Source organism: Geotrypetes seraphini, chromosome 5 (genome assembly GCF_902459505.1).
Source record: "Geotrypetes seraphini chromosome 5, aGeoSer1.1, whole genome shotgun sequence".
Taxonomy (NCBI): Eukaryota; Metazoa; Chordata; class Amphibia; order Gymnophiona; family Dermophiidae; genus Geotrypetes; species Geotrypetes seraphini.
This window is the reverse complement of record NC_047088.1, coordinates 106,235,270-106,261,394: the sequence shown is the minus strand read 5'-3', so window position 1 is coordinate 106,261,394 and position 26,125 is coordinate 106,235,270. Positions and strand designations below refer to the sequence as shown.

Sequence of the window (26,125 nt, the reverse complement as noted above, 5' to 3'; positions counted from 1 at the left end):
CGATGCCGACAAAACAGGCTGTTCGACGATCGGCACCGAATGCTCAGTAGGTACCGACACTGGAGTCAGCAGAGCCGGGAGCAAGTGTTGTAACTGCTCCTTAAGCTGGACCTGAAGGATGGATGCTATTCTCTCATCCAGAGACGGTCCCGATGGCACCGGTACCGCTTTTTTCTTGCTCGGTACCTGCGGTGCAGCTCGACGCTCAGGCGAAGTCGATGCCGATGAAGAGGCAGTGACTTCAATAGGAGCGGAGCGTTTGCGAGGCCGGCGCGCAGTCTGCAGGACTTGGCTCACTGCTTGTTCGACTGGCGGGCTAAGGACAGTAGGGGATGGCTTCTTAGCCGGCTTATCTACAGGGTGCGACTCCGAGGATGGATCTTGCGGTGTCGAAGACACCGGTGCCGATTTGGAGGAAGATGACGGTGTCGATGCCGGGGGAACTTCCATGGCGGCACCGAAAAGAATTCGCTGTTGAATTTGGCGATTCTTTAGAGTTCTCTTTTGGAGAGAACTGCAGCGGGTGCACGTTTCTGCCCTATGGTCCGGACCCAGACACTGAAGGCACCACTTGTGCGGGTCGGAAAGGGAAATAGGATGTGCACACCGCTGACACTTCTTAAAACCCGGTGAAGGGGGCATGAAGGGAAAAATGGCCGTAGCAAAATCGAAGCCCGAGGCTTCGATGGTGCCAACAGGCCCCGCCGGGGCTGACCGGAAAAAAGTCGAAAAAAAATGGACTTTTATTTTTAAAAAAAATAAAAGAAAGAAACGATAAGGTGAATAAATCACGACAAGAAAATAACGCGCGAGCGGGAAGGCGAGAAAAATTTGAAAAAATTTTCCAACAGCAGTTGGAACACGCGTCTTCTTAGCTCCGCGGAAACTAAGAAACTGGGGACCGCGCGCCTCTGTCGGGCGGGAAGGCACTCGCGCATGCGCGGTGCGGCCTACTAGAACTTTCAAAGTTCTTAGAGTACAATCACTCTAAAATTGTCCGTACCGGGGCTCCGTCGGTGCCGTCACCCATCAGTCAAGAATATGCTGCCTGCTTGTCCTGGGATAACGTGTATTTGGATTTTTCAAAAACGCGTTTGACAAAGGAGAAAATCAGAAAGTCATAAGATAGGAGGTAATGTCCTATTATGGATTAAGAATTGGTTGAAAGACAGAAAACAGAGTAAATTTAAATGGTCAATATTCTAAATGGAGAAGGGTAAATAACAGGGTTCCCCATGGATCTGTGCTGGGACTGTTTGCTTTTTACATATTTATCAATGATCTAGAGATGGGAATAACTAGTAAGATAATTAAATTTGCTGATGACACAAAATTGTTCAAAGTTGTTAAATCACGAGAGGATTGTGAAAACTTGCAAGAGGATCTTGTGGAAGACTGGGTGTCAAAATGGCAGATGTTTAATGTGAGCAAATGCAAAGTGATGCATGTGGAAAAGAACCTGAACTATAGCTACGTGATGCAGGGTTCTACGTTAGGAGTCACTGCCTAGGAAAAGGATCTAGGTGTCATAGTTACGGATACGTTGAAATCCTCAACTCAATGTGCAGCGGTGGCTAAGAAAGCAAATAGAATATTAGGAATTATCAGGAAAGGAATGGAAAACAAAGATGAAAAAGTTATAATGTCCTTGTATCATTCTATGGTACGGCTGCACCTCGGATACTGTGTGCCATTTTGGTCGTTGTATCTCAAAAAAGATATAGCGGAATTAAAAAAGGTGCAGAGAAGGGTGACAAAAATGATAAAAGGGATGGGATGACTTCCCTACATGGAAAGGCTAAAGTGGCTAGGACTCTTCAGGTTGGAGAAGAGATATCTTAGGGGTAATATGATAAGAAGTCTATAAAATACTAAGTGACGTGGAAAGAGTAATGTGAATCACTTGTTTACTCTTTCCGAAAATACTAAGATTAGGGGGCATGCGATGAAGCTACTATGTAGTAGATTTAAAACAAACTGGAGAAAATATTTTTTCACACAACATGTAATTAAACTCTGGAATTTGTTGAGGGAGAATGTGGTGAAATTAGTTAGCTTAGGCAGGGTTTAGAAAAAGTATGGATGATTTCCTAAAAGAGAAGTCCTTATGCCATTATTGACATGGCTTGGGGAAATTCACTGCTTATTCCTAGGATAAGCAGCATAAAATCTGTTTTACTATTGGGATCTAGCTAGGTACTTGGGACCTGGGTTGGCTACTGTTGGAAACCGGATACTAGGTTGATGGACTTTTGGTCTGTCCCAGTATGACAATTCTTAAGTTCTTAAAGCCATTTAAAAGGTTTAAAAAAATTCTAGGCGCCAAAGCCTAATGCCAATGTAGTCGTGGCTAATGCCACAAGTGGCTTTAGGTGCGGTAATCATTTCTGTAGGTGCAGTTTATGTGAAAGGTAGGTGACGGAAATGTAGGCCTTGAAAACCTTGGACTACATTTCAAGCACCTAACTTTCCCAAAGGCACGATTTTACAAATAGCACTGATGCATTATTGCTTATATATTACCGATCCCCTCCCTTTATTATTTGTATAAAGTATATTATATGTAAACTATCTCAGAAGTGCTCAGAAATCTCAGGTAGAGAACTCAAAACACGGACCCCCTTCTATCGTAGTATCCTTCTCTATCTTCACCAAGCCATGAACTTTTTAGTGTTCATTTAAACTGATTGAAGTTACAAGCACGAATGAGCACTAAGCACTTTAAACAAATGAAAATAATCACAACAAAAAAAAGATAAAAGATAAATTAAAAAGTTTTATTAGTGTAGGAGGAAGTGCAGTGATAGACCAAGGGGGTCCGCATTTTGAGGCGTGCCCCATTTGTGGGTTCTCTACCTGAGGGTTCTGAGCACTTCAGAGATAGTTTACATATAATATACTTTGTTCAAATAATAAAGGGAGGGGATCAGTAATATATAAGCAAGTTAGTTACCATTGGATCCACCCAGTACTAGATTTAATTCCCCAAGTTAGGTTTTGGACTGACGCATGATTGACACACAATTGTCGGTCATTTTTAAGGCGGCCACTGTCAACCGTGCCCTTTATAGAATCTAGGCTACAGTGTTTGTAGTAGTTGCTACAGGGACCCATCTATTATAGGCTAAGAAATTACTGGCAGTACAATAATTGGGAAGTATTATCTTCTACTTAATTTCTCATTAGAAGCTGAGTTTTAATGCAGATTAGTCTCAGGAAGCACTGCAATTTATTTATTACAGTTTGATTGACTACCATTCCTCAATTACAAAACAGTTTATAGCATTAAAATCACATCAAAGCTAATAAAAAGAAAACATATATACCCTTCCATTATGTCCCCAAAACCTACCTCACTGAAGGCCTAGATAAAACAGCTCAAAACTTTTAGATAGTTAATGTGTTTCCCTGAAAATAAGACAGTGTCATATATTAATATTGGGTCCAAAAACACACTAGGGTTTATTTCGGGGATGTCTTATTTTTTTCATGTACAATAATCATCTCTCCCTTCCTCTCTTCCACCCCAATTCTTTCTCTTTCCTTTCTCCTCCCCTTTCTCATACATCCCCCCAGCCAGCATCTTTCTATCACTCCCTCCTATCTCCCTGTGCAGCAGAACCCCACAGACCCTCTCACCCATCCCCTTGTGTAGCATCTTTCTATCCCTCCCTCCAATCCCCCCTGTGCAGCAGAACCCCACCGACCCTCCCACCATGAGACTGACATACCTCCGCTCTGAGGCCTCCAAAATTTGCAGCGGTGGTAGTGCTCTGAACAGACTGCTTCTGTGGCCTTCCCCACCAGGGCCTTCCCTCTGCTGCGTCACTGATAATGTACCCCGAAAATAAGCCCTAGCATGATTTTTAAAGATGCTCCTAATATAAGCCCTACCCCCAAAATAAGCCCTAGTTAATATCAACCCCCGAAGCCCCTCCCAAATGTCCCCAACTCCATGACACTAGTGATGCCTGCTGATGGCAGGACTTCCCCCCCCCACGTGCAGCATCTTTCCTCTCCTATCACCAATCCCCTTGTGCAGCATCTTTCTATCCCTCCCTCCCATCCCCATATGCAGCAGAACCCCACCGACCCTCCTACTGAGAATGACATATCTTAACTCCAAGGCCTCCAAAAACAGCGGCGGCGGCAGCACTCTGAATGGGCTGCTTTGCGGCCTTCCCCACCGAGGCCTTTCCTCTGCCGCTTTACTAATGACAGCGAGAATTCATGGGAGCCATTCAGGAAGCTGCTCAGCACCAAGCAACAGTGCCAAAGCGTGCCCCTGCTCAGTACCGTTCAGCAGCCAAAGAAGTTAGAACTCGGGGCAGCCACAGCAGTGACCAACTAACCGGGTTAGCAGCGGGCCAGGAGTAAGGAACGCTCGCTCCTACCCGCTGCACCTCTGGACCACTAGGGATTCCAGCGGTAGAGGAGGTAGGACGGCAGGGCAGGTAGGGGGGGACAGGGTGAAAAGTCTGGGAGGGAAGGGGGCTGTGAGCAGTGCCTGACGGGAAGAGGAACTATACATGCGCGTCAGTATTTTTTTCTAAAAAAAAAAAAAAAACACAACCCCAAAAAACCCCACATCTTGACCTAAGAACGTTAGACCATCTATTGTTTTACTGCCCTAGAATTCTGATTTTTTTGAAATCAATTTGGGGAAAAATTAATATTTTAAATTCTGAGATTCCTTTAACTTATGAAATAATAATTTGCGGTACTATTTTGCATATTAAAGATTCCCTAGATAAACATAAAAGACGTCTCTTTTTAATTAAGACAAGTACAGCTATACAACTGATTACACGAAACTGGAAAAACTGGGATCGCCTCAACTTTACATTTTGGTGGGCAAGTTTATGTCTAATATATAAATATGAGAAAATGAATGCTGCTATATTAGGGAATAATGAAAATTTTAAATTAATTTGGGGCCCATTGACATCCTTTGTAGAATCTCTATAGTTATGGTTTGTCATTAGATAATATGCACATCCAGGGAGGGGGGGAGGGATGGGAGGTAAATAAGGTTGGAAAAATGGTTGGAAAAGTTTTGGTGGGTGAGGGGAGGGTGGGTATTAATAAGCATGAATTTTTGAAAATTTTAAGTGACGTCTATATTGTAAAATGAATAATTTACTATGTATTTCATTTATTGTATATGTTTTAAAAATGAATAAAGAATATTAAAAAAAAAAAAAAAAAGAAGGAGCGTGTCTTATACGCCAGCAAATACGGTAAGTCCTTTGATACCTTAAGGTGACTTGAATGGAGAGTTTGTTTCAACTCTTATAGCTATCCTCAGAGCAAAGCACTGAAAAATCTACCAATCTCTATAGTAAAGGCTGGTCACCAGTGCAACTGTGACCGGCTCACTAGGCTTTACTTTGGAAGGCAGATAAGAGAAAAGAAACATTTAAATATTTATGAATAGAAGGAGTGCCCCCTTCTATTGAAAGGAAACTCTAGAACAAGGTACATCCACAGGATGAAGGTTAAATGGGATAGCCACAGGAGTAACGTAAATAAATATTTCTTTACAGAAAGGGTGGTGGATATGAGAATCTGCCTCTCAGTAGGGGTGAAGGCATGAGATGGGCACAGAGGATCTCTGAGGCAAAGGATTGTAAAACCTAATTATTATTAGTTTGTTTATAATTATGTAACTGGATAGACTGCATGGCCTTTATCTTCTGTCATTATCTCTGTTTCCTAAATCATAAACGCCAAGTTCCTTTTGGACTTATTTTTATTGGTCAAGCAAGCAAGGAGCCCATCTTGCCAGGCCTGAATTTCTGTTGGCAACATCCTAAATCATATCCTTCTATTAGATATATCATGGACATCACCCAAGTATTTGCAGCACTCGTAATATGATGATCTCTGATGGACAAATTTTGAGTGCAACTTGGGAGCTGCTTAGAGCCACTAACATTCTTCTCAAAAGCTGTGATAAAAATAAATCACGAGTGAATCAAAAGGAGGAAAAAATAAAACAAAGTTTTACACCTGTAGCAGGTGACTTCTGAACATAGCAGATATATATTCTCTTATCTGGGTGAGATAATTCACAGAACCCAGCATGGATGACATCACTCAGATGATGCCTGCTTGTCCTCAGAGAAATTATTTTATAAGAAAGGAAGGAGGGAGAAAAAAAATCAAATAAAAAAGCCAATAATTTGAGTACCAGTTCACAGTAATAATGTAAATGAAATTAAACAGGAAAAACTTGTCTTAACGAGCAACTGTAAACTGGGCAAATCAAAAGACACAGATGCAAAAAGGAGACACTCATCTTTGGAGCTTCAGCTGAAATGTCCAGCAAATGATAAAAGAAATAAAACTGAAAACTTGTAGGGCCACATGTGACTATTTTCAGCTATCATCAAACAAGCACAGACACCTATGCCTCTGTTATATCTACAAGAGGTTGAAAAAGAGAAAAAGTGAAAAGCACTATACAAATACACCATTAGTTAAAAGAGAGCAAAAGCAAGAGAGTGTGTGAGACAGAAGCAGTGATTGGAGACCGAGTACACCTTTTTGTCCACTTTGTCTGTCTTAACTAGATTGTAAGCTTTTTCGAGCAGGGACTCTCTCTTCCATGTTTTGGGTGTACAGCACTACATATGTCTGATAGTGAAAGAAAAATGATAAATAATAGTAGTAGAATATGAAGGTGTATGTAGTGTATATATCTGAGTCTACATCTGTGTATACATCTGAATTACATTCAGGGCCTGATTCTGCATAAGACGCCCGGTCTCAGCAGCCGCCTAAGCAGCTTTTGAGAATCTCACATGGGCATCTTATATAGAATCGCGTTTGTCCGTTAACCCCAACTAACCATCCCAATTCTCTAACCAGCATCTATACCAGAGACCGCGGTTGGCCCAGATGCCTAAGGCCCCTCCTATGGGAGGGGCCTTACACATCTGAGCCAGAGCCTTAGGTTCCTCCTCGGTGCATCCCAGAATTCACCAGGAAGGGGCAGATCCACCATTTTCCAGTGGTGGACCTGCCGGCCAATGGGTGTATGATTTCCAGCCACAAGGTGAGGGGGGCGGAGGATATTGGTGGTCTCCCCTTTAAGGGGATCGCCAGATTGGGGAGGATGTTCTGGTAGGAGGGAGTGAGCATCCCTCCTGCCTATCACTTTTGGGTTGGGGGGGTTTCAGGGGGAGGGAGGAAATTCCAGCAGGAGGAATTGAGCACTCCTCCTGCCGGGGAATGCTTCCGGAGGTGGGGGCAGTTCCCTTACGCCACAGTGTAAATGTTCTATTAAGGATTTTAAAATTTTTTATCTTTTATGAGTCTGCTTGTATTTGACTTACTTGTTTTTAACCCCACCCTTTTGTTTATACCTTTATATCTTACTTTTCTTTAATCATTGTAGTTCTCCCCTTTTTTTCCACTCGTACCCGTTTGCCCAGTCGTGTATGTTATTGTTTTGTCTAATTGTGTATGTTTATTTTGTTAAAGTTATGTTAAATTGTATTACCTGTTTTTACCCTATTTTAAAATGTATAACCACCTTGAAATAAATGATAAGGTGGTATATCAAATTTTTAATAAACTTGAATTCTTTGCTGCGATCAGCATAGCAGCTGCATCTATTTGAAATGTAGACCAGCTTTTTGTTGGCCTACATTTCAGGTGTCTATTGTGGTCCTAGGGAGATGCGTAAGGCTGCTTAAGCTCGCCTAAGGCCACTTCCAGGCAAAATCATGCCTAGTCTTGGATAAGCTCAAGCGTCCCTATGCGTCTCCTTCAACCATGACAAATGCCTACGGTGTAAGTGGCCTGCCTTGGGCTTGGGTTTTTTTTTTTTTAAAAACGTGCGTCTCGATTGGCTAGTTAGACAGGGTTAGGACCGCCTACCGCTACCTACAATTGGGACGCCATTTATAGAATATGCCCCTTAAGTGTTTGAGAGTGTGAATAGAACTATCAATGTGTGCACATGTGCTTACCTCACTGGCTTAGGTAACCCCATGGGTGTTAGGTTGCTCAGCTGCTTTGCTGGTCTTTTCCGAATTCGAAAACGAGAAACTTTCCCTTTACTTCCACTTTTGGAGCTATCCATATGCTGAAAGAGGAGAAAACAAATTATCAATAAATATAAAGGTTTCTCTCCTCCTGAAAATCAACAAGAAAATACAATAAACTCAAGGGAAACCAATATCCTAAAATCAAGGTTCCACGGAAGAGGAGTCAACCATAGCATATCTTTGGGTCTCAGTTTTTGGAGTAGAACTAGAATCACAGGGGCCCAAGAGGCAGCGAAACATGGCCTCACTTACCTCATTGCTGTTTCCATTTAGGAAAGTGTGTGGTATAGCTCACAATGAAGCCACAAAAGACATTGAACATATATTATATAAAAGGTCAGACCACGCAGCCATAAGAGCCAACTTTTCAAATTCATTGGGAAATTATTTTTCCCTGGTCCCAGTCAAGGAGTTTAATACTAGAGGCACTCTAACTCAGAGCAGCCACAGACCTGGCTCCTATGCCTGAAGTCATAACAGAGAAGCAGCAACTGGAAGGATTACACTAAATTGAATTACACTTTTTGGTGGAATTCAATTTGTCATATATATAAAATGGAAAAAGTATTGGCATTACAACAAGGTTATATTAAAAAATTTAATAAAATATGGGGACCATTGACAAATTATTCTATTGATCAGATATAATAACACATGTATAGAACATATAGAAGGGGTAGGGAGGGAAAACTATTGTAATATTAATATGATATAAAATTCTGATAAAGGGTTTATTTAATTCACATTGTAAGAACATTTAATAATAATTTCAAGTGTTTTTTCATAATTGAATGTATTACATGTATTTTACTTGATGTAAGAATTTAAAAAAAGAATAAAAAAATATTAAAAAAAAAGAGAAGCAGCAACAGCATGAAATGGGGAATTGGAAGAATAGGATGAGGAAAGAGTTGAATGATGAAGAAAACAATGTGACAGCTGGTGTGGGAGAGGAAGGGAGAAAGACATGAGGACATAGAATATTCACACAAACAGCATTCACCCCACCCACTCACTCACTCTCAGACATTCATATCTGCTCATTTGTATAAACACACCATCGACTTACGCACATACAGAATTCATGCATCCCCACATCTCACAATGTGTACACATAGGTTCTGTTCAGAAGGCAAAGGTGCATGTGTCCAACACATCTTTCCCTACACTGTTTTTGTCTGGCTCTTCAAACAGTGGAAACATACACCAATGTCATATGAACATAGAAGATACACTGTAATGTTTTTCGAGGACTAATTGCTTACCTGGAAATTATATTTTGCTGAATCCAGCCATAGCAATCCAGATACATGCATTATGTTCCTCTATCAGCAGATGGAGGCAGAGAACAGCATAAGGAGAAATTAGGTTCTTACCTGCTAATTTTCTTTCTGTTAGGTTGTAGACTGGTATAGTCTTACGAATGGGTAACATGCCTCACTGCTACCAGCAGGTGGAGACTGAGATCAAACTTGTACATCAGTATAGCATGCCCCTCTTGCTACTCCAGTTTGCTGAATAACCAAGCAGAACCTAAACCAATAATATAGCTATATATCCCCCCTTTCCCATAATTATAATTATACTTTTAGTGTAAAAAGGTGTCTAATCATTACAATATGTTATCAATGGCCCCCAAATCTTTTTTAAATTATTATAATTCCCTTTTTGTATAGCAATTATTCTTACCATTTTGTATATATGACATAACGAATTCTACCAGAAAGTGTAATTGAGTCTGGTGTAATTTTTCCAATTTCTGGTGATATGTTGAATGGCAACTCCTGTCATTATTAAAAGTTTATTATTACTAGATGAAATTTGACTTTTTATTCTCATGGATGTCCCAAATAGCACAGTTACTTACCGTAACAGGTGTTATCCAGGGACAGCAGGCAGATATTCTTGACTGATGGGTGACGGCACCGACGGAGCCCCGGTACGGATAATTTTAGAGTGATTGCACTCTAAGAACTTAGAAAGTTCTAGCTAGGCCGCACCGCGCGTTCGCTAGTGCCTTCCCGCCCGACGAAGGCGCGCGGTCCCCAGTTAGTATAAGCCAGCTAAGAAGCCAACCCGGGGAGGTGGGAGGGATGCAAGAATATCTGCCTGCTGTCCCTGGATAACACCTGTTACGGTAAGTAACTGTGCTTTATCCCAGGACAAGCAGGCAGCATATTCTTGACTGATGGGTGACCTCCAAGCTAACAAAAAGAGGGATGGAGGGAAGGTTGGCCATTAGGAAAATAAATTTTGCAAAACAGATTGGCCAAAGTATCCATCCCATCTGGAGAATGCATCCAGACAATAGTGAGATGTAAAGGTATGAACTGAGGACCAAGTAGCAGCCTTGCAGATTTCCTCAATGGAAGTGGAGCGGAGGAAAGCTATAGAAGCTGCCATAGCTCTAACTTTGTGGCCTGTGACAGAACCTTCCAGTGTCAGGCCCGACTGAGCATAACAGAATGAAACGCAAGCAGCAAGCCACTTGGATAGAGTGCGTTTAGATACAGGATGACCCAACTTGTTAGGATCAAAGGACAAAAAAAGTTGAGGAGATGATCTGTGAGGCTTAGTGCGGTCGAGATAGTAAGCCAAAGCACGTTTACAGTCCAAAGTATGTAAAGCCTGTTCTCCTGGATGGGAATGAGGCTTCGGGAAAAAAACAGGTAGGACAATGGACTGGTTAAGGTGAAAGTCAGACACAACCTTAGGGAGAAACTTAGGGTGTGCACGCAAAACCACCTTATCATGGTGAAAAACAGTGAAAGGTGGATCGGCCACTAGTGCATGCAACTCACTGACCCTCCTGGCAGAGGTGAGAGCTATAAGGAAGATCACTTTCCAAGTGAGAAATTTGAAATGTGCTGTGGCCAAAGGTTCAAAAGGAGGCTTCATTAAAGCAGAAAGAACTACATTGAGATCCCAGACCACAGGAGGGGGCCTGAGAGGTGGTTTCACATTGAAAAGGCCCCTCATGAACCTGGAAACCAAAGGATGAGCCGAGAGGGGTTTTCCATGAATTGGCTCATGAAAGGCAGCAATGGCACTGAGATGAACTCTGATAGAAGTAGATTTGAGACCAGAGTCAGACAAGGAAAGAAGATAGTCCAACACCAGTCCCACTGCTAGAGACATGGGATTATGGTGATGTAAGAGGCACCAGGAAGAAAACCGAGACCATTTCTGTTGATAACACTGAAGGGTGGCCGGTTTCCTGGAGGCATCAATGATAGAACGGACAGGCTGAGAAAGGAGTGAGTGAGCCGAAGTCAGCCCGAGAGATACCAAGCTGTCAGGTGCAGAGACTGTAAGTTGGGATGTAGTAGGGACTGTTGATGCTGAGTAAGCAGAGAAGGAAACAGTTGAAGAAGTATGGGTTCCCTGGAACCGAGTTGAAGTAGAAGGGAGAACCAATGTTGTCTGGGCCACCGTGGAGCGATGAGAATCATGGTGGCTTGTTCCCTCCTGAGTTTCAACAATGTTCGCAGCATGAGCGGTAGAGGGGGAAATGCATATAGGAAGAGATTGGTCCAATCCAGGAGGAATGCATCGGGTGCCAGACTGTGAGGGGAGTAGAGTCTGGAGCAAAACAGGGGCAGTTGATGATTGTGAGGAGCTGCAAAAAGGTCCACTTGAGGAGAAAATGGACTGGAGAGTTAAAGAGTCGAGAGTCCATTCGTGAGGTTGGAGAATTCTGCTGAGATTGTCTGCTAAGGAATTCTGTTCCCCTTGAATGTAGACAGCTTTCAGGAATAAATGACGAGCTGTCGCCCAAGACCAAATCCATTGGGCTTCCTGACATAACAGGCGAGAGCCCGTCCCTCCCTGTTTGTTGATGTAGTACATTGCAACTTGATTGTCTGTGCAAATGAGTAGTACTTGAGGAAAGAGAAGATGTTGAAATGCTTTGAGGGCATAAAACATTGCTCGGAGTTCCAGGAAATTGATGTGGTGTTTCTGTTCCTGGGCAGTCCAAAACCCCTGAGTTTGGAATTCGTTCAAGTGAGCTCCCCAGGCATAAGGGGATGCGTCTGTGGTGATCACGAGATGATGAGGAGGTAAATGGAACAGTAGACCTCTGGATTGATTTGAAGATGGCAACCACCAAAGAAGCGACTGTCGAAGAGATGAGGTCAAAGATATGTGTTGTGAGCAAGGATCCGTCGCTTGTGACCACTGGGTTGCTAGGGTCCATTGAGGAGTACGCAGGTGGAGACGTGCGAAGGGGGTGACATGCACTGTCGAAGCCATGTGCCCCAAGAGCACCATCATGTGATTCGCAGAGATGGTAATCTGTTGAAACACCTGCCAACAGAGATGAAGGATGGTCTGAAGGCGGTTGGATGGAAGAAACGCCCTCATCAGAACAGTGTCCAGAATGGCTCCAATGAATTGAAGCCGCTGGGTTGGAATGAGGTGTGATTTGGGTAAATTGATTTCGAAACCCAAGAGTTGAAGGAATTGAATGGTCTGGTTGGTGGCAAGCAGAACCGCCTGAGGAGAGTGAAACTTGATCAGCCAGTCGTCCAAATAAGGGAAGACTTGAAAATTGTGAGAGCGGAGATAGGCTGCTACCACAATCAGACACTTGGTGACTACCCTGGGAGAGGAGGCCAGACCGAAGGGTAGCACCTTGTACTATAATGATTTTGATTGATGAGAAAGCGTAGATATTGCCTGGACGTCAGATGGATAGGAATATGTGTGTAGGCCTCTTTTAGATCGAGGGAGCATAGCCAGTTGCCCTGAGTGAGAAGAGGGTAGAGGGTGGCAAGAGAGAGCATTTTGAGCTTCTCCTTGACCAAACACTTGTTGAGATCTCTGAGATCTAAGATAGGTCTGAGGTCTCCGGTCTTATTGGGAACTAGAAAGTACCTGGAGTAAAATCCCTGACCTCGCTGATCTTGAGGAACTTCTTTGATGGCATTGAGAAGGAGGGATTGAATCTCTTGAGCAAGAAGGAGGGACTGAGACTTGTTGGAAGCAGACTCTTTTGGCAGGCCTAACGGTGAAGGAGTCTGAAAATTGAGGAAGTAGCCGTGGGCTATGATAGAGAGTACCCACTGGTCAGTGGTGATTACCTCCCATCGAGCCAGAAAAATGTTTAGTTGACCTCCTATAGGATGTGGAAGAGGACATGAGGGAGGAAGACTGGCAATTACCCTGGAGAAGCGAGTAAAAAGGGCTGAGTCGGTTTAGGCTGAGCAACAGGTTTTATGGCAGGCGGCTGTTGTTGGCGAGCCTGTTGTTGTTGCTGCCGCTGTCTCCGAGGCTGAGGAGGATGAGGCTGAATTGGCCGAGCAGAGAAACGACGTTGATACGATGTCTGCTGCCTAAAAGGACGAGTAGAAGGGGTTTCTTTTTGTTTTTCAATAAAGTATCCCACCTCGTCTCATGAGCCGAAAGCTTCTGAGTGGTGGTATCCAGAGATTCTCCAAACAGCTCATCACCCAGGCAGGGAGCATTGGCAAGGCGGTCCTGGTGGGTAACATCAAGTTCTGAGACGCGAAGCCATGCTAATCGTCTCATAGCTACAGACATAGCAGTAGCTCGGGAGGTCAGTTCAAAAGTGTCATAGATGGAACGGACCATAAACTTCCTGAGCTGAAAGAGACTGGCAGTGCATTGCTGAAAAGCAGAAAGCTTGCGGTCAGGAATATATTTTTGAAAAGTGGCCATCTGCTGGATAAGATGTTTCAGGTAAAAGGAGAAGTGGAATGCATAGTTACCTGAACGGTTGGCCAACATAGCATTCTGGTAAAGTCGTTTACCAAATTTGTCCATAGCCTTGCCCTCTCTGCCAGGAGGGACAGAGGCATACACACTGGGCCTGCAGATTTTTTGAGGGTCGATTCCACTAATAAAGATTCGTGTGGAAGCTGAGGTTTGTCAAACCCTGGAATAGGGATCACTTTATAAAGTGATTCCAATTTCCTTGGAGCTCCTGGAATGGTGAGAGGAGTCTCCAGATTTTTGTAAAAAGTTTCCCTTAAGATATCATGAAGGGGTAATTTTAAAAATTCCTTGGGAGGTTAGTCAAAGTCCAAAGCATCCAGGAATGCTTTAGACTTCTTAGAATCAGACTCCAAGGGGAGAGAAAGGGTGTCTGACATCTCCCTAAGAAATTTAGTGAAGGAAGAGTGCTCTGGCTTACTAGCAGGATCCTGCACTGATGGGTCAGCCTCGTCCGATGAAAAATCCTCCTCGGTACCGAGGGGATCCTCGGAGTCATCCCATAAATCAGGGTCACGTACCGATGGAAGACGGCCCTGAGATAGAGGAGTAGAGGATTCAGTATACCTGGTCTTGCGCACCGATTTGCCGGAACGCATCGACACCGTACCCGGCGACTGTAAAGCGGTACGGGTGTCGGAGAGCAGTACCGGATCAGAGACAGCATGAGCAGCTCGACGAAGAGACTGTGGCTCTGCCGATAAAATAGGCATAGATATAGAAGAGGCAGATTTAAGCGGTGCCGTTAACGTCGATGCCGACAAAATAGGCTGATCGACGATCGGTACCGGAGGCTCAGTAGGTACCGACACCGGAAGGTTCGGAGTCAGTAGAGCCGGGAGCAGGTGTTGTAATTGCTCCTTAAGCTGGACCTGGAGGATGGATACTATGCGCTCATCCAGAGACGGTCCCGATGGCACCGGTACCGCTTTTTTCTTGCTCGGTACCTGCGGTACAGCTCGACGCTCAGGCGAAGTCAATGCCGATGAAGAGGCAGTCACTTCTATGGGAGCGGAGCGTTTGCGGGGCCGGCGCGCAGTCTGCAGGACTTGGCTCACTGCATGTTCGACTGGCGGGCCAAGAACTGTAGGGGATGGCTTCTTAGCCGGCTTACCTGTGGGGTGCGACACCGAAGATGCATCCTGCGGTGTCGAAACCACTGGTGCCGACTTGGAGGAAGTTACCGATGCTGGGGTCGATGCCGGTGGAACTTCCATAGCGGCACCGAAAAGAATCTGCTGTTGAATTTGGCAATTCTTCAAAGTTCTCTTTTGAAGAGAACTACAGCGGGTGCACGTCTCAGCCCTATGGTCCGGACCCAAACACTGAAGGCACCACTTGTGCGGGTCGGATAAGGAAATAGGGTGTGCACATCGCCGACACTTTTTAAAACCCGGTGAAGGGGGCATGAAGGGAAAAACGGCAGTAGCAAAATCGAAGCCCGAGGCTTCGATGGTGCCAACAGGCCCTGCCGGGGCCGACCGAAAAAAGTCGAAAAAAAGAAGAGTTTTTTGTTTTTTTTTTAAAATTTAATCAAGAAAAGAAGAAAAAAAGAAAACGTGAAAAGTTTCACGAAGAAAAAAGCGCGAGCGGGAAGGCAAAAAAGAGATATCCAACAGCCGTTGGAAACACGCGTCTTCTTAGCTCCGCGGAAACTAAGAAACTGGGGACCGCGCGCCTTCATCGGGCGGGAAGACACTCGCGCACGTGCGGGGCGGCCTAGCTAGAACTTTCTAAGTTCTTAGAGTGCAATCACTCTAAAATTGTCCATACCGGGGCTCCGTCGGTGCCGTCACCCATCAGTCAAGAATATGCTGCCTGCTTGTCCTGGGATAAAGAATTGTATCATACAATAAAGCTACATGGTTTTCTAATAAATAATTAACTTGAGACCAAATTGATTTCCAAAAGGCCATGATACAGGGACAAAAATATATTAAATGATCTAGAGTCCCTGCTTCCAGATAACAGTGCCAGCATCTATTAGACTTAGAGCTATCCAACTTTTGTAATCTAACTGGGGTCCAAAATGCTCTATGCAACAAAAAGAACCAAGTTTGCCTCATAGATGCAGACACTGTACATCTCATTCTCCAAGACCAAATTTGTGGCCATTGAAATGCAGAAATTTGATGCTTAATCTCAATGCTCCAAATGTCTCTAAAGACCAGTCTTTGGTTTTTTATTCATGAATCCAGATATCAATTTATACCACTGTGCAGCCTGGTGTCCCAAAAAATCCGCCTGAAAGCATAAGAATTCCAGACTATATCGATTGCTAAGATTTTTCCATTCAGGGAACTCCTCCTGAATAGCCTGCTTCAGCTGCAACCATTTAAAACTTTGTGATTTGTTTAAACCATATTTATGTTGCAACTGTGAAATATCAAGCAGTTTACCATTTGAAATAACATCATTTAAAGTTCTTATACCTGCAATAATCCAATGCTTCCATACAATTTTAAAAACGCCAATTTGAATCTTGGAGTTTAGCCAAATAGATTGATTTGTTGATTTGTGTATTGAGTTAGGTGATAAGTTACTGACATAACGTAATGTTTTCCATGTATCCATCAAAATTCTATTCTCTTTATATATTCTAGGCATTTTTATACTGAGAACATGAGAAAGATGTAAAGGAAACATGAGTCGCCATTCTAAATACACCCAGTCTGAGATGTTTTCCATGAGATCTGGGAGGACCCAATACATACCCTGGCGTAAAATATAGGCTTGATGATACCTATAAAAGTTTGGAAAATTTACCCCACCCTCCATAATTAATTTTTGTAAAGATACTAAGGCAATTCTAGGCATTTTACCCAGCCAAACAAATTTTGTAAGAATACTATTTAGTTTTTTATAAAAGGACCCCTGAAAAAGCACAGTTACTTACCGTAACAGGTGTTATCCAGGGACAGCAGGCAGATATTCTTAACGTATGGGTGACGTCACCGACGGAATCCCGGTACGGACACTTTTAACTAGAAAGTTCTAGTTGACCGCACCGCGCATGCGCGGGTGCCTTCCCGCTCGACGGAGGAGAGCATGGTCCCCAGTTAAGATAAGCCAGCTAAGAAGCCAACCCGGGGAGGAGGGCGGGTCCTAAGAATATCTGCCTGCTGTCCCTGGATAACACCTGTTACGGTAAGTAACTGTGCTTTATCCCAGGACAAGCAGGCAGCATATTCTTAACGTATGGGTGACCTCCAAGCTAACAGAGAGGGAGGAGGGATGGTTGGCCATTAGGAAAATAAATTTTGTAACACAGATTGGCCGAAGTGTCCATCCCGTCTGGAGAAGGCATCCAGACAGTAGTGAGTAGTGAACGTGTGAACTGAGGACCAAGTGGCAGCCTTGCAGATTTCCTCGATGGGCGTGGAGCGGAGGAAAGCTGCAGAAGCAGCCATATCTCTGACCCTGTGGGCCGTGACAGCACCTTCCAGTGAGAGACCGGCCCAAGCATAACAGAACGCAATACAGGCAGCAAGCCAGTTGGAAAGCGTCCGTTTAGAGACAGGGCAACCTAGACGGTTAGGGTCGAAGGACAGAAAGAGCTGAGGTGACGAGTGGTGAGCCCTGGTACGGTCAAGGTAGTATGCAAGGGCACGCTTACAGTCCAGCGTGTGCAACGCCTGTTCCCCAGGATGAGAATGGGGCTTAGGGAAAAAGACAGGCAACACAATGGACTGGTTGAGGTGGAAGTCCGAGACCACCTTGGGAAGGAATTTAGGATGGGTACGCAGAACCACCTTGTCATGGTGAAAAACTGTGAAAGGTGGGTCGGCAACCAGTGCATGCAGCTCACTAACCCTCCTGGCAGAGGTGATGGCAATGAGGAAAAGCACCTTCCATGTGAGAAAGTTGAGTGAAGTTGTGGCAAGAGGCTCAAACGGAGGTTTCATGAGGGCTGATAAAACCACATTCAGGTCCCAGACGACTGGAGGAGGCTTCAGAGGTGGTTTGACATTGAAGAGGCCTCTCATGAACCGGGAAACCAGGGGATGAGCCGTAAGAGGTTTTCCGAGGATAGGCTCATGAAACGCAGTGGTGGCACTGAGGTGGACTCTGATTGAGGTAGACTTGAGGCCAGCGTCGGAGAGAGAGAGCAAATAGTCCAGTACAGTTTCCACCGCCAATGAGGTGGGATCGTGATGATGTAGAAGACACCAACAGGAGAACCGGGTCCAATTCTGATGGTAACATTGGAGGGTGGCCGGTTTCCTGGAGGCATCCAAAATACGGCGGACAGGCTGAGACAGATTCTCTGGAGAGGTCAGCCCGAGAGAAACCAAGCTGTCAGGTGGAGGGAGGACAGATTGGGATGAAGTAGAGACTGATGCTGCTGCGTAAGTAGAGTAGGAAACACAGGAAGAGGAATGGGCTCCCTGGAGCTGAGCTGGAGCAGGAGGGAGAACCAGTGTTGGCGAGGCCACCGAGGAGCGATGAGAATCATGGTGGCTCTGTCCCTGCGGAGTTTGGATAACGTCCGCAACATCAGAGGCAGTGGAGGAAAGGCATAGAGGAACTGATCCGTCCAGTCGAGCAGGAAAGCATCCGGGGTCAGACGATGAGGGGAAAAGAGTCTGGAACAGAACTGTGGCAGCTGATGGTTGTGAGGAGCTGCAAAGAGGTCCACCTGTGGAGTGCCCCAGCGAGCAAAGATGGAGCGGAGCGTGGGAGGATCCAGGGTCCACTCGTGAGGTTGAAGAATGCGGCTGAGATTGTCAGCCAGGGAGTTCTGTTCGCCCTGGATATAGACAGCCCTGAGGAAGAGACTGTGTGCCGTGGCCCAGGTCCAGATGCGGTTGGCCTCCTGACAGAGGAGGGGAGATCCGGTGCCGCCTTGCTTGTTTATGTAATACATGGCGACTTGGTTGTCTGTGCACAGGAGAAGGACCTGAGGGTAGAGAAGGTACTGGAAGGCTTTGAGAGCATAGAACATGGCTCTTAGTTCCAGGAAATTGATGTGATGTTGACGTTCCTGAAGGGTCCAGAGTTCCTGGGTGCGAAGATCTCCCATGTGAGCTCCCCATGCATAGGGGGAGGCATCCGTGGTGATGATCATGGAGTGAGGGGGCAGATGAAAGAGTAGACCCCTGGAAAGATTTGAGGAGTTCAACCACCATTGAAGAGATTGCTGAAGAGACGATGTCACAGAGATGGGATGAGAAAGAGGATCCGTGGTCTGTGACCATTGGGTGGCCAGAGTCCATTGAGGTGTTCTGAGGTGGAGGCGTGCCAGAAGAAGCACATGGACCGTCGAGGCCATGTGGCCCAAGAGGACCATCATTTGCCGAGCAGGAATAGAGCGACAAAGGAGCACCTGATGGCAGAGGCGGAGCAGAGTCCGTTGGCGGTCTGAGGGGAGAAATGCTCTCATCAGAGTGGTGTCGAGGACGGCTCCAATGAACTGAAGTCGCTGTGTGGGAAGCAGATGCGACTTGGGGTAGTTGATCTCGAACCCCAGGAGATGGAGGAAAGAGATGGTGTGATGAGTGGCCTGTAGCACAAGTGGAGACGTAGGAGCTTTCACCAACCAATCGTCCAAGTATGGGAACACCTGGAGTTTGTGAGACCTGAGGAAGGCCGCCACTACAATAAGACACTTGGTGAACACCCTGGGCGATGATGCGAGGCCAAAGGGTAGCACTTTGTACTGGTAGTGGCGGTGCTGAATCTGAAATCGGAGGTAGCGACGTGAAGTCAGATGGATTGGAATGTGAGTGTAGGCCTCTTTGAGGTCTAGGGAACATAGCCAGTCGTGTTGAGAGAGAAGAGGGTAAAGCGTGGCAAGGGAGAGCATTCTGAACTTTTCCTTGACCAAACACTTGTTGAGGTCCCTGAGATCGAGGATGGGACGGAGGTCTCCTGTCTTCTTGGGTACCAGGAAGTAGCAGGAGTAGAATCCCTGACCCCTTTGGTCTTGGGGGACTTCTTCGATGGCATTGAGAAGAAGGAGGGAGTGGACCTCCTGAAGGAGGAGGAGGGTTTGAGAAGAGTGAGAAGCAGACTCTACGGGAGGATTGTCTGGTGGAAGAGTCTGGAAGTTGAGAGAGTAGCCGTGGCGAATGATGTTGAGGACCCACTGGTCCGATGTGATGACCTCCCAACGGCTGAGAAAAAGTTGCAGGCGTCCTCCGATAGGTTGAGGAAGAGGTAACGCCGGTGAGAGACTGGCTATGCCCTGGAGAAAGGAGTCAAAAGGGCTGAGCAGGTTTTGACTGAGGGAGAGGCTTGGCAGGTTGATGAGATTGGGAGCGAGCCTGAGTTTGATGTTGCTGACGAGGTCGGCGAGGTTGTTGCGGAAGTGGCTGAAGAGGTCTGGCGGAGAACCTACGTTGGTAGGAAGACTGCTGTCTGTAAGGGCGAGCAGGCGGAGTCTTTTTCTTCGGTTTGATGAGAGTATCCCACCTCGTCTCATGAGCTGAGAGTTTCTGGGTGGTAGAATCCAGGGACTCTCCAAAAAGTTCATCACCAAGACAAGGTGCGTTAGCCAGGCGGTCTTGGTGGTTAATATCGAGGTAGGAAACTCTCAGCCAGGCTAGACGTCTCATGGCAACAGCCATAGCAGATGCTCGAGAGGTCAGCTCAAATGATTCATAGATGGAGCGCACCATGAATTTTCGGAGTTGGAGCAGACCGGAAATTTGTTGTTGAAAGAGAGGGACCTTACGTTCAGGCAGATATTTCTGTAGAGAAGAAAGTTGATTCACTAGGTGCTTCATGTAGAAGGAGAAGTGAAAGGTGTAATTATTGGCTCTGTTTGCAAGCATGGCATTTTGATAAAGGCGCTTGCCAAATTTATCCATCGTTTTCCCCTCTCTGCCAGGAGGGGTGGAAGCATATACACTGGAGCCCTGGGTTTTCTTCAAAGTGGACTCCACCAGAAGGGATTCATGGGGTAGTTGGGGTTTGTCAAACCCCGGGATAGGAATGACCCTGTAGAGACTGTCCAGTTTTCTAGGGGCGCCCGGTACCGTGAGAGGGTTTTCCCAATTCTTATAGAAAGTTTCCCGTAAGATGTCGTGGACGGGTAACTTGAGAAATTCTTTGGGTGGTTGCTCGAAGTCTAGGGCATCTAGGAAAGCCTGTGACTTCTTAGAGTCAGATTCCAAAGGTATAGAGAGAGCCGCTGACATCTCTCGAAGAAATTTGGTGAACGAGGATTGTTCAGGCTTGGAACCGGTATCAAGTGTGGAAGGTTCCTCATCGGATGAGGAAGGCTCCTCATCGGTACCGGGTTGGGATTCCTCCCATAGGTCCGGGTCCCTGACGTCGGGGTGCGTGGGATGGGACGGCGGTGTGGATGGTTCTGCGTGGCGAGTCTTTGAGAGAGATTTGCCAGATCGCATGGAGACGGTACCGGGGGAAGAAGAACGGTGCCGGTCCTGGTCTCGGGGAGCCTGGTGCCGTTCCCGATGTCGGGGAGGATCGGCGTCAGATCGTAGTTGAATGAGAGGATTAATGGGTTCTGCCGAGAGTACCGGCATGGATGTGTTCAATGGCACCGATGGAGTGGACTCCGGTGGTATGGAGCGATGCTCGGGCCGGTCCGGTACCGGAAGTAGCGGGGCCAACATTGCCGGCAACAGATGTTGGAGCTGTTGCTGTAGTTGCTCCTGCAATTGGGTTTGGAGTATGGCCGCTATGCGGTCGTCCAGAGGAGGCACCGGTACTGCTTTTTTCTTTTTCGGTACCATAGGTGCCGCTTCACGCCCCGGCGATGAGGAGGCCGATGACGAGGCACTCACCGATATCGGGGCGGAGCGTTTGCGGGGTCGGCGCGATGCCGGGAGGACCGGCGTCGCCGTTGTGGCAGGAGGGCACTCAAGGGAAGTGGAAGGCTTCTTAGCCGGCTTACCTGGCGCTATCGACCCCGAGGAAGGATCAGGCAGTGTCGATGTAGTCGGTGCCGACTTCGGTGGCGCTGTCGATGGTGTGGCAGATTCCATGGCAGAACCGGTACCGAAAAGAATATTCTGCTGGATCTGCCGATTTTTTAATGTACGTTTTTTAAGAGTGGCACAGCGGGTGCAGGTGTCAGCCCGATGCTCTGGACCCAGGCACTGTAAACACCAATTGTGTGGGTCAGTGAGAGAGATCGGGCGTGCACACCGCTGGCACTTCTTAAAGCCCGGCTGAGGGGGCATGAATGGAAATACGGCCTCCGCAAAATCAAACCCGGAGGCCTGTATGTTGGCAACAGGCCCCGCCGGGGCCGGCCAGAAAAATAAGGAAAAAAAACTAATTAATAATGTTTTTGTTTTTGAACGAAACAAAAAAAAACCCGAAGGGAAAAGTAAAAGAAAAGAAAATACGCGAGCGGGAAGGCAAGGAAGGAGATTTCAACAGCCGTTGAAAGCACATGCGTCTTCTTCGCTCCGCGGAAACGAAGAAACTGGGGACCACGCTCTCCTCCGTTGAGCGGGAAGGCACCCGCGCATGCGCGGTGCGGTCAACTAGAACTTTCTAGTTAAAAGTGTCCGTACCGGAGTTCCGTCGGTGATGTCACCCATACATTAAGAATATGCTGCCTGCTTGTCCTGGGATAAAAACTGGTATCATACTCATTTGATAACAAACCACAGGCAATATCATCATTTTAATAGTTTGGACTTTCCCCCACCAAGAAAGATGTAGAGGATTCCATTGCTCGCACATTTCTGTTACTTTTTTTAATAACAATTTTTCATTTTCCTTGACTGTATCTTCTAGTGTGTTTTTTATTCTAGTACCTAAATATTTTATTCCATCTTCTTTCCATACAAATGAGAATGAATCAAATAATCCTTTAGTACAATGCACATTAAGTGGAAGAATTTCTGACTTGCTCCAATTTATCTTATATCCTGAAAACTTTCCAAATTTCTCTATCAATTCAAGTAAGCATGGAATGGTAGTTTCAGGATTCATCAAATAAAGCAGTATATCATCTGCATAAGCAGAGATTTTATATTCCCAATCTGCCCGTGGAATACCCTGTATCCCCTTTGCTTGTTGAATGGCTTATAACAAGGGTTCTAAAACAATATAAAAAAGCAAAGGAGATAAGGGACAATCTTGCCTAACCCCCCTCTGCAAATTAAAGCGCTCTGATAAATTGTTATCTAATATAATAAAACGCTAGGCCGCGCATGCGCACTTCCTATGTGTGCGCCGGTTTTCCGTGAGCTGTAGCGACACATAGGAAGTGCGCATGCGTGGCTTACGCTCTGTTCTGCTCCCTGTTGAAAGACATGCGCACTCGCGCCGTGTGTTCGCGCATCACAAAAGCTTCCCTGCTCTCCACCTCACAATACGGCCCTACCAGCCGAAGCGCGAGCGAGCTGCGGAAGTGGTGGTGGTGGTGGGCGGCATCAGGTATCAGTTTGACGTTAGGATGGTGGGGTGGGGAGGCCTGCAGAGTCCAGCAACTTTCCGCTGGCGGGACCCGAGTCATTTGCCGCCTCCCCCTTCCCTTCTCGCGGGCCCGACTGGTGATTTAAGCAGCGTGTGCAACAGTCTTCACACGCTGCTTCAGGCCCTTCTACTGCCCTGATTTGCTCTGGACGTGCCAGAGTAAATCAGGGCAGTAGAAGGACCCGAAGCAGGGTGTGAAGACTGCGGCACACGCTACTTGAATCGCCATGTGTAGTCTGGCCCAAGGGAAGGGAAGGGAAGGGGGGGGCGGCAAAGGACTCGGGCCCGCGTTTGTAGTCGCCACTGTGGGAAGAGAAAGGGGGTAGAGGAAACGCTAATGCTGCTGAACAGGGAACTGGTGTGGGGGGAGGGAAATGGAAGGGGGAGGGAATGCTGCTTTGCACAGATAGACAGAGGGAGGAAGGGAGACAGAAAGACAAGAAGAAAGACACAGGGGCAGGTGCACAGGGAACTGGTGTGGGGGGAGGGAAATGGAGGAGGAGGGAATGCTGCTTTGGACAGACAGACAGAGGGAGGAAGGGAGACAGAAAGACAAGAAGAAAGACACAGGGGCAGGTGCACAGGGAACTGGTATGGGGGGAGGGAAATGGAGGGGGAGGGAATGCTGCTTCAGACAGACAGACAGAGGGAGGAAGGGAGACGGAAAGAAAAGAAGAAAGACACAGGGGCAAGGAGATATACAGAAAGAAAAACAGACAAAGGGGGCCAGGGACAGACAGAAAGAAAGACAGCGGGAGTCGCGTCAGGAGGGGTGCGGGATGGTAGTGGACAGCCAAGGAAAAAGAAAGACAGAAATACAGAAAGCGGCTAAGGAGAGAGAGAGAAAGAAATAAAGACAGAAACACACACATATATTCTAGCACCCATTAATGTAACGGGCTATAAGACTAGTTAATGTATAATCTTGCAGCAGGGGAGTTATACAACGTCCGAATCATTTGTATGAATCCTGAACCTATACCAAACCAATCTAATGCCTGATACATGAAAGTCCATTCAACTCGATCAAAGGCTTTCTCCGCATCCAAAGAGACCGAGAAAGCCGGATCATTCATATTTTTTGTTAAATTTAGAGTATGAAAAGCCAATCTAGTATTGTTAGCAACAAATCCTGTTTGGTGCATATCAATAATAAAAGGGAGAGCCTTAGCCAATCGTAAAGCTAATATCTTAGCTAAAAGTTTTCCATCAACATTGATTAACGAGATAGGCCTGTAGTTTGAAACCAAAGTGGGATCTTTGTTTGGCTTTGGCAAAACAATTGTTAATGATTCTGCCATAGTACCTGTAATGCAACCTTTAGTCAGTTGAAACTGATATAAATTTAATAAATAAGGTAAAAGGGTACTTTGAAATGATTATAAAACTCTACTGTATAACCATCACCATCTGGAGCGGATCCAACTCTAAGAGACTTCAATGCTGCCTCTAATTCTTTTAGTGATATAGGTTCCTCTAAACTTCCTTTTATATGTTCAGGAACCTTTGGTCCAATAATTAGATTCAAAAATTCTAAATCATCTTTTTCCCTATCACCATAAGGCTCAGAAGAAATATAGGTTTTTATAAAAATGTAGAAATTGTTTTAAAATATTTTCAATTTTAGTATGCGTTTCTCCATTTTCATCCTTTATTGCAATAATTTTTGTTCTTCTTTTCTTTGCTTTAAGGTAATTTGCCAATAATCTTCCCACCTTATTTGAGTTTCCATAATACTGAGTTTGTTGGGAAAACAAATCTTTCCTTACAAATTTAGAAGATATCTCATTATATTTGCCTTTTGCTTTTAATAAAGCCTGTAATGTATTTTGCTCCCATTTATCAACTAATTTACTTTCCAAATGTTTAATTTCTTTTCCCAAATTATAAAATTGATTTTTTAGTTGTTTTCTAATATATGCTGAATATGAAATAATATTACCTCTCATGGTAGCATTAAATGCATCCCATAACATTTCTATGTTAATATCTTCTGAGGTATTAAGTTGGAAAAATTCAATTATTTTTAATTTAAATTCTTCAAGGAAATTTGAATCCGCAATCAAAGTATTATCAAATTTCCAAACAGACTTACAATAATCTTGCTGATCAGATTGTAACTCAATCCATACACCGCCATGATCAGAAAAAATGATAGTATCTATGGAAGCTTTTGTCACTTTCTGAACTATTTGATTCGAGACAAAAATATAATCAATTCTAGAAAAAGAATTATGGACCTGTGAACATACATCTATTAAATTACAAGATTGTGCCAAATTATCTAACCCTAGTGACTTCATAATTTTACTTGGTTTTTTATCCATTAATGGATCCATTACAGCATTGAAATCTCCAGCCACTATTAAATTAGAAGTAGCCAGTGGGAGTAATAATTGTTGTAGATTCTTAAAAAAATTCCATTTGATTCGTATTTGGGGCATACACATTGAACAATTCCATGCTCATTTTTACATGTACCCACCTACCCAAAGGATCCGAATCAATCATCTAAAAATTAGCTGTACATTTTTATTTATTAATATGGCAACCCCAGCTTTCTTGCCAACTGCAGGGGCAAAAAGATTTTGGCGAACCCAACCCCCTTCGAGTGTTCTTGACTCTATCATTGACAGGTGCGTCTCCTGAATAAAATATAAATCAGCGTTTTGCTGCTTTAGGAAAGCTAGCATTTTCTTCCTTTTTATTTGATGATTAAGGCCATTGACATTCAATGAAAATATCAACAGCTGTTTTACATGTTCAAGTTCCTTATAAAATTATCCCTATTAAGGAGGAATACAAAAGCTGCATAGCTATCTCAAGTTCTCTAGGACACAACCTTGCCCTTGCCTTTTCCTTGCAGGGCTTTCTGAGGCCAATCTTTCTCCTCCTGCTTTCTCACTGGATCTCTTGTCAGCAAGTCCATA

The 26,125-nt window shown here is 45.2% G+C and overlaps 1 protein-coding gene across 1 annotated transcript in view; it reads right to left on the bottom strand.

The window, feature by feature from the left end:
• Positions 1 to 26,125, bottom strand: part of PRR14 (proline rich 14) — a 220,754-nt gene that overhangs the window by 82,679 nt on the left and 111,950 nt on the right. Inside the window, exon 8 of the mRNA XM_033944931.1 lies at positions 7,980 to 8,095. Within this exon, the coding sequence (XP_033800822.1) occupies positions 7,980 to 8,095 (116 nt within the window). The remainder of the gene's footprint in view (positions 1 to 7,979; positions 8,096 to 26,125) is intronic.